General features: G+C 30.3%; 1 protein-coding gene across 1 annotated transcript in view; it reads right to left on the bottom strand.

Annotated features, from left to right (window-relative positions):
* Nucleotides 1-11513, bottom strand: part of LOC137388364 (calcium-activated chloride channel regulator 4-like) — a 35322-nt gene extending 23809 nt beyond the window's left edge. Inside the window, exons 1-6 of the mRNA XM_068074851.1 lie at nt 11373-11513; nt 10145-10261; nt 7289-7472; nt 6820-6940; nt 4362-4500; nt 1386-1506 (exon numbers count right to left, since the gene is read on the bottom strand). Of these exons, the coding sequence (XP_067930952.1) occupies nt 1386-1506; nt 4362-4500; nt 6820-6940; nt 7289-7472; nt 10145-10261; nt 11373-11513 (823 nt within the window). The remainder of the gene's footprint in view (nt 1-1385; nt 1507-4361; nt 4501-6819; nt 6941-7288; nt 7473-10144; nt 10262-11372) is intronic.
* Nucleotides 11514-12190: the final 677 nt, after the last annotated feature.

Below are 12190 nucleotides of genomic sequence, written 5' to 3' on the forward strand. Positions count from 1 at the left end.
ATTGTCCATAGCTACAGCTTTGAGAGTTTTTGGTTTAAAATTGATTTGATGTCAGTAACTAAAGCATGTAATAGTTAACGTGACCTATAACCTAGGTCACAGTAACTGCTATAACTTATTACTGTGATCAACAAACTCTAGGATTTTAGTAAGTTGTAACTATGGTTTAACCCCTTCCTGTAAAGCATAATTTTTTAACTTTTTTCTGTTACTTCCACAGACTTACTTTTTTGTTTATCTAACTAGCTGGTTCAAATTAATTAAATATTAATTTTAACTCAATAGAAATGATCTGCAGTAACCTTTGTTCTTCAATTATTTTTGAACTAAATCGAAAAGTTGTAAACTTCAGCACTTTTGCTTGTTGTCCGCCTAAACTTTAATGTAAAGATTTACAGGTAGGTGAAAAATATTTTGTTACCCAAAATAACACTTTTTTCTGTTGAAGCAATAAACAAACATTGTGAAAGTTGTTTACTAATTCAATTATTCAGTAAATTTAAAAGTTCTATCACAGCTCCTTATGCTTACAAATTTGAATAAAGTTTAAATATTCTGTGGTAGACCACCATTTTATAATCAGCACACACTGAGGCTTATGAATAAAAACAACACTAATTATATCTGCTGAGCACTCTTTTGATCATGAAGTGATTAATAAAACTAAATACAATAGAAAGTTTGGTTAATAAGATAATTACCAATTACATGTATTTATGCTGCAGAAGAATAGTTTTTATACCAAATTTGCAATCGAAGCGTAAGATCATTAAATACCGCTGATTTTGCATTTTGCTATCAAAGTGGGAAATTACTGAATACCGCTAAGGATCGCGATGGTGTTTGATAGTGTTTATTGTATTACAAAGATATCTGCATGTGCGTACATATATGAAGTGGTTGATGCAACAAAATGCTGTGACCCTTATGTGTTAAAATAATTTATCTACAAATGGTGAGTACATACTTTGAATCTTTAAAATATGGGTTGACATCCATGAGCTATTTTTGAAAAAATCATGAAGATTAACATACATATCTACATTACAAGTTTTTGCAACAAAACTAGTTTTGCCTGCTACTGTTGGCTTTGTCATAAAATATTCACAAAGTTAGTTATGATCAAGGAAACAAAATTTTCATTATTCAAATACATGTACTTATGATTGAGAACTAAACTTTTGTTTTATTCAAATTTTCAGATGTTACTTTGCCGGAGTCAAATGCCAGCTTTGCTGAAGTTGTGATGGGAGCCAGCAAAGTTCAATTCTGGCTCACTTGAATGTTAAAAGATTTTCCAAACACAGGTAGCTAAAATAGTTTTCAAGTTGTTGTATTTGAATGTAGAATATTTTAAAACCAACATCAACTCAAAAAGAATTTACCAAAGTCATCGAGACTTAGCATCACTTCCCAAGAACTCTTACTCTGACACAGTTTATTCTGTAAGTTTGTAGAGAGAAGGTTGTGGGCAGTTTTACCATCTTTAGAGCAAAATTCGACAGCCTGAAAATAAAAGTACAAGAAAATTGAAACTATTTTTATGATAGAGAAAAAATATTTATTATTCTTAGTTTATAGGCTTGTGTTAGCATAACAAAAAATTGAATGTTTTGCATTTTATAAACTTCTGCAAATACGTGACATCATCTCAAAACACACGGAAATCAGCCTTTGACTAGTGTAAATTATTGATGAAAATATTTTTATATACCGAATATAAACCCTTTTAAATAAGATTTTTTATATACATGTATTCTAAAACTATATACTTTAAGTTTTAACTATATTTAATATATTTACAAACATTTTAATACAGTCAAAGTAGCTTTTAACGTAGTATCATTCTGACATGTAATAGGCACAACGGCTAAAAAAATGAATTATGGGGACAAAAACATAATAAGCTACATATTGGTAGGTAAAATTTCACCTCTTACATAGCCATACATAAACAATTGGAACTCAGACAGCATTACCTGCTGTATAATGAGTCAAATACTAACACAGAGGATAACCATGCTTTATAACACAACGCACAGACAAATCAAGTACACCCATTTGGCCTTTTTCACGATTTTTATATTTAAAGTGTTTCACAAATTTCATATTTTTATAAAAACTCTGTTTTATTTAGGTTTTTTTCTAAGTGCTGTAGCTTCTTTTAATCAACCTAATGGTTAAGTTTGAACAAGCAGAATAAAGCTTGACAGTAAAAGCGATTTTATCAGAATCTGTTGCTCCTTTAGAATGCAACAAAATTCAGAGCTTTCCATGGTTTACCAACATTATTATTACGATTGTACTAGAGACTAACTTTATAGTAAATCTATTTTAAATAATAATTGTTTTTCTAAAACATGAATTATTAGGTATTTGTTGTAGCTATATGTTGGAATTAATTTTACCTACAACTATTGAGTTTTTAAATCGTGCCATCAAAATTATCTTAAAAACAGATCGGATTTGTGAAGAAATCCGGCTACATGTATATCATCAACTTCTCTTGCAATTCATTAGATCCTTTTCATGTGCTACATAAAACTTCAAAGATGCCTTTTTTGTTGTATAGTTACATTATGTATCTGATATTTATTGTCAAAGCTTTGATTTTCGCTTGGCATAAATCTTTATGGGTATGTTCTGCATGTAGACTCACACAATTTAGGGTAGTAGAAGACTACACCAAAATTATCTCTCCTTAAAATTCTAAAATAAACTTTGTTTACAGTAAGTTCTATGTTTTTTTTTTAACAATTTTATAAGTTGTGAACTTAGAGAATATGCATTAGTACATTTAACTTTAATGCTTTTGATATATAACTAAACTTTCTCAAATGTACAAGCAAATTACAAAGATAAGAAAAACTAGCCTTGATCAGTTAGTCAAAACTGATGAGGATAGTAAATTGAGGTAAATGTAGTACCCTTAACCGTTTACTGGTATAAATTTACATCTTAGATACTCAAATTCGTAATATCAATAGAATGGCTTTGAATGTTCTTTCAATAGAAATGGAGAGAATATGACATCGGGAGTACAGCTCACTATATTGTAATAACGCTAGCTGTGAACACAAACAGATGTTTTCATGGCATGTTAACTCGAATGCACTACTTTCTTATCAATTCTGGCAATACTAATGAAACATATCTTATTGATTAGAGTTAAGTCAATGTCTGACAAAGCTGGTTTAATATTAATTTGAGAACAAGCAGGACTATTTTATTAAATTTTCATTGTTGATGTCTTTGCTGTTCAGAACCTTCATAGAAACTTACTTATTGATGAGTTTTTTTGTTACATACATTTAGACAACAGCTAGTTATCCAACTCTACAGCATTAAACAGGAACTCTACAAAAAAGCCTGAGACAACATTGTTATCATGGACGCAGTTTTAAACAAGTCTATTTTAGGTTTAAGTTTTTACAGTTTTTACAATTTTTAAGTTTTACACAAGAATTTCAGATAGTATAGTTTGGTGAGCAAGTGTTTACTGTGAGAATATGGCTACAAACACATTATTATGGCTCCAAATATCATGGACGCAGTTTTAAACAAGTCTATTTTAGGTTTAAGTTTTTACAGTTTTTACAATTTTTAAGTTTTACACAAGAATTTCAGATAGTATAGTTTGGTGAGCAAGTGTTTACTGTGAGAATATGGCTACAAACACATTATTATGGCTCCAAATAGCTCCCTAAAACATGTTTTCTTAAGGTTGAAGTTGAAATGTTCTTTTATTTGTTGAGTAGTATTAGATAACAAGTGGGAATTAGCTCTAAAATAGGCCCATTCAAATCAGCACCTGTCATAGTGAGTATTTACATGAGTTATGGTTTAACTAGGTTTAGCTGCTCAATTAAAGTGCCAATACATTTTATCCTTTATAAGGACGGCCTCACACGTGTCTCTAAGTTTCATTGAGTTATTCAAAAGAACAAAACTTTTTCTTCAACACCTTCAATCCATGCATCTTATAATTTACTACGGCTTGAATAACAGTGCTTAATCACTCCAAAACTTTTTTCTAAAATTAGGTTTTTACTAAGCCAAATAGATTTATTTTTATCTACTTAACAAAATTTTTTTTGCTGCTGCATTTATTTTATTTAAATCAAAAAGCAAAAAACCCAACCTTCACTGCAATATAAGCCATGTCTGTTTAGCTGTTCGGCTGTTCAAAGCCATTGCAAGCGCATTATAAAAATGCATCAGGCTGGACATGAAACTGAGAAAGCAGTTGGACATGTGGCTTTTGAGAATTATTATGTGCATACTTATTATGATTCAAAATCTTTTGAGGCGTATGGGAATGCTAACATACTAGTAACTTTAAAACAGGGAAACTTCCTTACCTCATCAAAGTACTCGTATGCCAAAAGTGAAGCTGCGCCAGGAATTTCAGTGGGCACAGCTTTACATGATTCCTGAGGTGGTGGAATCTTTGTTATGACACAGGCTGAATCAAATTTAAAAGAAGTTCCTTCAATACATCTAAAACATTATAAGCTAAAGTTATAATGATTTAACTGATTTTTCCTCTGTTTGACAAAATCAGATAAAAATTTACATACATGTACCTTAAACACTAATAACCAGGTTCTGGAAGTCTTCTTTACCAAATATGCATGAACTTATCATTTTTCTTATTATTGCAAATTTTCTTGCTCAATTAGTAGATTCACCTTTATGTGGTTATATTCAACTTAATAAAACATCAAATTTCTTGCAAAAAACAAATTATCTAAAAACACTCTTTTAGTTTTCATTAATTAATTAGATCAAGGATGTGTTGCAACTGACTCTAACTTAAGAAGTACCTGAATAATTGAAGGCTCCAACAAAATAACACTTTAAACTAATGTTTAAAGCAAAAAGCTGTATTTGACATTATAGGAAAGAAGTAATAATTTTAATAACAGTGATGAGTAAACAAACTATAAAAGCTACCAAACAAATAGGTTCAGTTTATTAGACTTCAAAATTAATTATTTAGTTTTTAATATGGTAAAACTAACGGAGATTCAAAACAAGAGCAAAATTATAAACAAACTTTACAGGTTTACGCTGAAACCCCTTCTCTGTGTGTTACTGCATGTTTACTATGAAAAACATTTTTGAACTTCCTGAGGGCAACTGGAAACTGGTTCGCCAGCAGAAATTTTATTTCAATATTATTACCCAACAATAATATTTAATCCACTATTAAAAAATTTATAAAGCATCCTTACAACAAAACGAAACATCTTTGATACCAATGAAATGAATATACACATATTATAATTAAACAAATAGCTCTTAAGCCAATTATATTAGAATGATATGATTGTGTATACATTTATTTATATAATATGTTATATGTTACTGCCAACGAAACGTGAAGTTTTGCTTAAGTTTATTTAAAACTGAGATAGTCAACAAGAAAAAAATTTTATGACACAAAAGTTTTATTAGAAAATATTTCAAGTTTAAATACGCAAACAATCAGCATATTACAATACTCTATCTGACAAAACAAACACGTTTGTCATTAAAAAAAGATAACGCTCATTTTTGCTAGTGTGTCATAAGTTGGCTGTAAGCAGAACAAGTTATAAATAGTACAAGTACGTCGGGATTCCCCTACACTGTAATAAAATTTCATGAGTAATCAGTGCGCGCATAATTATTCTATAGGGTAGCATAGAAGCAGAATGGGACAGCGGTTTGTAAAATGAAACATCAGATTTCAATTCTTTTGCGAGGCAATTTTTCTTCCTAGCACTTTTAGTTTTGAACAGATGAAAGAACTAATGAACTGTGCTCCTATCATCACAAAAAATAGTTTAATTGCATTTAAACCATTGTTGCCAAAAAAGTGAAAAGATAGAAATATTTTAGTTAATATCTATTTATAGCATTTTAGTACTTTTTTCCTGTTCATTTTGGTTATGCTAAAAACATAGTAAGAAAACTTGATGTTTCTCACAACTAGAGATTATCAACCAGTCGACAGGCTGGAAGTGAACTAAATTCAACACAATTGAACAAGTTTGATGATTATTTATTTTTGCTTATTTATAACTGTTTGACCTCTTCACTCAATCATCTCACAAATCTCATGAATTTTATACTTATTTTTATTCTCTATAAACTAGATCTAGTTTGGTTAGTGCAAATCTTTTGTGTATCAGACTAAAGTTTGTTGTAAATATAAAATAATAAAATGAGATTGCTCACAAAAATGTTTAAAATCTGAAGTTTACAGGCTCTTCAACAAATCGTTGATTTATTACAAATTTCAACTGAAATAAGATTTGAACTTGTTTAAATGTAGATTTTGCTAATCATAGCCAGGCTTTAAAAGACATATCAGTTCGGCTTCAAATACAATTTTAATAAAAATTCATTTGCAGATAGGTTATAACCAAAGGTGATTTAAAAAAATTCTTGAGTTTGTTTATTGAAAGTTGTGTAACCTTCTAAATAAAAACTATTAAGCATTTGTTAGCAAAAACCTATAAAGTTATAGATTTTGGTTAATTATTTTACGGCTTTTGGGAGTGACCGATTACATGTATAAAAATCCAACAAGCTATATTGTGTTTATTTGCTACTGCATATAAGGGAATAGAATAGTCCAGAAATCAACCGTCGTATACTTTTAGTAGTTTTCATGGTAGGGTTTTTGCTTTTTATGACAGCCTGGAAAACGCGCCATGTTTTATTGTAGCTTTGTAATTAATGACAATAGACCATATAATTATGTTACCTGAAATGTGCTCCAAAATGCAATCAATAAGCAAAAGAGAAGTAACACACTCTCAGTCTTACCCTTGCATCCAGAGATTTCCATCTTGTAGATATAATAAAGGTGTTTGTGTGTCAGTCACAGGAATGTTTTCATCAAACAGACCCCATTTAAGTTTTGCAAACTCTTTGACGATTCTCTTTTCTGAAATAGATGCACGTTAGGTCAATCACTGTTCTTGAACCTTTGACATTTCAGTTTTAATTAAAGGCAAACGCAAACAAGCTATATTCTTGCAAAAACATACCTTCAACAACAGCTGATAGGAAACATACAAGTTAATTTAATTTAAATGTTTCCTATTTGAAATTAACAGCAACTTTGCATTAAATGCTTGGTCATTTCAAAAATTATCAAAATTGTTTAGCATAGTGTAGATAATTGAAATGAACCAGATATGTATGAGTTGTCGTTGTTGCTTGTTCAGTTTCTTAGAAACTTGAATATATTCATAAAAATTAAAAATCATTTTATTTTTCTTTCATCTTTCACCTGGTCTGTGTATCTTCCCATTATCCACATTTAAATTTTGTGTTAGATATTCTGGTGTGAAGTGGATAAAGTCTCCCTCTTGTCCGCAACTTCCAGGCTGCCGAGTGTAAGGCTCATTTCCATAAGCAAGATTCGGTCTTGCTACAACCACTCTGGCTCTAGCCATTGTCTCCTTTTCCTTGGGCTAGTAATCAAGTAACCATTGAATCAAATGTTTAATATAATTGAATGTAATTGTCATTGCACACTGATTTGCTTGAAAAAGGGAGATAAATGTTGTTTATCGTAAGTAGCTGCCTGGGAAAGAGATATAAAAATATATCTGACTTGGAATTTGTTTTTTGTTATTAATCTTTAACAATAATATTCAACTGAAATAAAATATTAAATATAAATCGAGTTTAGTCAAACAGAAGTAGCAAATATTTTTTAAAATTATTATTTAACAAGTTTAAATTTCACTTAAATTTGTAGGCTGTAATGAGCCAAATCTTTTTCAAAAAAAGCTCAAAAATATTCACATGGTTTGAGAGTTTTTTTAATTATTAGCAGAGTTTCTTTTACCATTTTATCTGTTTAGGATTTATCAAAGGCCTATTAAAATATATATATTCCTTTCTCCAAGTGAACTATTTTTCAAGTGCATGGTAAGTTGTTTTATTATAATTATAGGCTAAAACTCAGCAACTAGCTTTTGGGTTTAAAAAAAAAGCTAGATATATTACTTATGAACTTCAGTGCACTGAGAGTTGTCTGCCCAGAAATAGGAAAAATGACAACTCTTATTCACTACTTTCTTCCAGAACTGATACCTATGCTGACTAGTTCTTTTATGAATTTGACATTTTTGTCCACAGTTTATTTGTTTGATGTATATTTTTTGGAAATCAAAACTAGCAAAAATGCACAGTGTCCTTGTAATTGCGATCAGCTTTGCTCGTTGGATAAACTGTTAAATTATAGTGAAAAACTCTAAAAACTTTAAAATTCAATAATTGGATTAGCCATGTATTGAGACCTCATGTTTTTACTCTCAAATAAGTTTTAGCTAGCTTCATTTAATGTTAGAATTTTTTGTTCATGCATATAGAAAATAACAGCGTCTGAATTTAGCTTTAGCTTCAAAAAATGGCACATAATCCAGTTTAAAGCTCTATTGAAAATGCCATGTAAAACAAAATTAATTTATTTAACATATCATTTTGGTGCAAACTAGAGCCATTTTTACAGAGTTGAGAGTTTTTCTCAAGACATAACTAAATGACAACTCAACCATTTTCAAAAGACCAAAGCTTACACTGCATAGCTTTTATGTGCTTGTTCTCTTAATTTTTTTTACTTTTGGGTTTAACCATTTATGGGTTAGTGCGCGCTGATTTTTCAAATTTTATTACTAATCTTCCTACATTTGCATTAGAGTAAGTTATTGTGTTTTGCATGTGTTATTTACAGGTAAAATACTTTTCTTATTTATTGTCATAGAAGCCAATTATTGAAATTATTTTACATTAGTTACTTTACTTACTGGTTAAACTAAAGTATTTACTAAATCAAAAACTTAAAACATCTCCTTACTATTTAAAGTACTACTCAAACCATTGGTAAATGCTTAGAGTTGCATGAATGGTAACTTTTGAACAACTTTTTTGAATCTAGTAAAAAATGACAGAATTAAACAAGTTATCCATCATATTGAACGGACAACACAAAACGCAATTTGAATGAATTAAAAAGAAAGCACCAGCAGACGTATTTAAGATCGGGCCATAAAAAGAATCATTCATGCATTACATAGTTGTTAGAGTTTTGTATTGTTTGTCTTATCTGATCATCACTGTTAAGTATTCTTTTATTAGGCATGTGAGATGTTTATTCTAAAGAACTATTCAAGTAAGCAAGAGATAAAATATTTTTACAAGGTTTAACATCGAGTTAACAGGTGTCAAGTAAATAAGAATGAGTAATACCTTAATTGTTCTTAGTAGTAGTCTTTTTATATATGATTAAACTACTTTCATAATGGTTTCTACAGATTGCGATTTGACACAAATTCATGTGCTAGAATCAATGGTTCTAGATTTACGCTCAACCATTCAACCAAATTTGGCTCCTTACAAAAACATAGTATTTGGACCAGCCTAATTATAAAGTATGATGTTTCATTTACTACTTAACTGAAAACATAAAAACTAAAAAGGCACAAGGCTATTTTCAATAACTTTATTTGCTATTCAATGTAAATATTTTACACAGAATTCTGTTGTAACACTCACTATATATCATAAAACTTATCTGTATGTATAAATCTAAAAGTTTGTGTGTATGTGTGTATCTGTGTGTTTCGGTTCGTCCAGCTAAAGCTATTAAAATTTAGGAATGAAATATCCTGTCATGAAACAGGAAAATATCTTACCAATTAAGAAACGCTAAATGCATTGAATTCTGAGGCGATATTTGTTGATTTGTGGGTGAAAATACGCATACTGCTCCGCGCGGCACAATGCCATTTTATGCTTGCTCTCATGGCTCTTATTGTAAGTACGCAAAGTACTAGCTTACTCACATTAGCTATTGGCAATGTGGCAGACTAATGGCAAGTGGTAGGCAACTACATTACCTTGCAAATGTTTGTAAGCTGATTTTCAATACTCGTGCAATGCCAGCAAATTGGCTAGTTTATATGTAAACTTAACTTACGCAGAAGTTTTCGCACATTTTCTTTTAGAGAAGTGTCGCATTACAGTTGAACTAATGTAGCTTAACCATCGCAATAAATTGACTGGCCATCACTTTTTGAACTTTTTTTTAAACGTTATGAAGAGATAAAAAACAATGACTAAAATTAACAGTGCTTACCTCTGACCACGCGCTGTTAGGTTTCCAGGTCTCTGGAACTAGTATAGTCAAACTTTTGAAGTAGTGTCGGTTGTGGGTGGCTGCGAGCAGGATATTTGAAGCTTCCGTAAAATAGTCCTTTAATCACGTAATAAACGGTAATGTTATATTGTTATATAACTGCAACTATGTCATAATTGCAGTTACATGTATATGTTATCAACTGCAAATTATGTTTGAAGCTCTTGCAAGCATAATTTAAGTTTTATCAGAAGTTTATCACAACTTACAAGCAGCTCATTAAAGTGAAAGAATTCACAACCATTGCAATGGTCAGCTTTTCTAAATATGCAGGACCATCTTTAGTATTCATTTCAATATCATAAACTTTATTTATCTCATAAATCTTTCAATTTTAATATTTTAAATTACACTAAGCCTTAACCAAAAACAAACTTTGTAATGAAAATATAACAAAAATTTGTAACTTATGTTTGTATAGATGCAATCAAAGTTTTACTTTAAACTTAGAATCTATCGATGCTATACTTTCTTGACTTCAATTAATTCAACATGATAGAATTAAAGTGCAAAATATAAATTGTTTCTGATAATATTTATGTCATTCCAATAATAATGCTACAGACCTGCTATAATATTTTTGGTACTTCAAATGCTCCGTAAAAAAAGTGGACAAAAAACCTGCTATATGTAGTTTTTTGAACTGTGTTGGTTGCATGTTTAAAGATGAATTCACACAAATTTTTATAGATTTTGTTAAAAAATCTTCGGTGATTTTTATTATTTAAGATTTTTTTAAAGGTTTGCAGTAATCTTAATGCCAGAATGTTTCAAAATTATTATCGATAAAAAACTTTATCACAGATAAAAAGTTTTGCACAAACCAAATTGCATTTATGATAGGTATAGTAGCAAATAACTAGAAAAATAGATATATGTAACCCGGCAACCTAAATGCAACAGCCAATATGAACTATAGCAACGATTGCAACTAATGACGTCATTCGGCGTGTATTTTTCCTTCTACCATTTCAGTTGCAATGCAATTTGTTAATTATAATCTTAAAATACTTTGACTGCCAGACTAACCCAAACATTAAAAACAATTGCTATTAATGCAAAAATTCTATCGCTTTGTGACAAAACCTGCAGAAAATCTGCCCAAGTTCATCTGTAGAAAAGACAGCAAAGTTATCACACTGACATTAGAGACTACCAGTGCAACTACCTGCAGTTTGTAGATAATATTCATGTTTTCAGGAACATTGTCATCAATAGCAACCAGGATGTCAGTGTAGCCTCCATCAGGGCTCAAGTTGATATTTTGCCTGTCATTGCCAATGTTTGATGAAGCTGTCATAGCAACCATCAAGGAAGCAATGATAAATTTCACCGCTCTCATCAACATTGTATGCTAATGCTGTTACTTCAAGTTGAAAATGGCTCTCTACAAAGCGCAACACCATCATGATTTACAACTAGAAATTGAAAAAAAACCCATTCTTATAGTTTGATTTTTAAACAGTATGCTTTGGCTGTTTTTGCAAAAGGTGGCAGAACCAAAATCCCAGCAGCCCGGTGCGCCATGAGAGATCAACATGTGTAAACAGTATGTGCACAATTATTCCATAATGCTGAAAGGTGGTTGAGGGGCCTAATTGCTAGCATACCTGGCTTCTAAGACAAACATGCAAGTTTCATTCTCGTGCATCACCTTTTTCCCTCTAAACCTCTAAACATGGTTTTGGACCAAAAGATAAAGATATGAACAAATAAATAGACAAGGTTCGTATTACAATAGTAATAATAATAACAACAATAATAATAATAGAGTTTGTATTACAATAAAGGTTATTATTGGTTTTGGTGATCTTTTGAAAATAAAGCAATATTTATATCTGAATTGTTTTTACTTTTAGTTTTTATAGGTAAATGGTTACTTTAATTTTTTTAACATGTTCTGATTTCAAACCAATTTCTTTCACTTTATTATTTGCTCAAGTTTATCATCTAACTTGCGCATAAAATTTTCAATAATTAAAAAAA

The sequence above is a fragment of the Watersipora subatra genome, chromosome 2 (genome assembly GCF_963576615.1).
Source record: "Watersipora subatra chromosome 2, tzWatSuba1.1, whole genome shotgun sequence".
NCBI lineage: Eukaryota > Metazoa > Bryozoa > Gymnolaemata > Cheilostomatida > Watersiporidae > Watersipora > Watersipora subatra.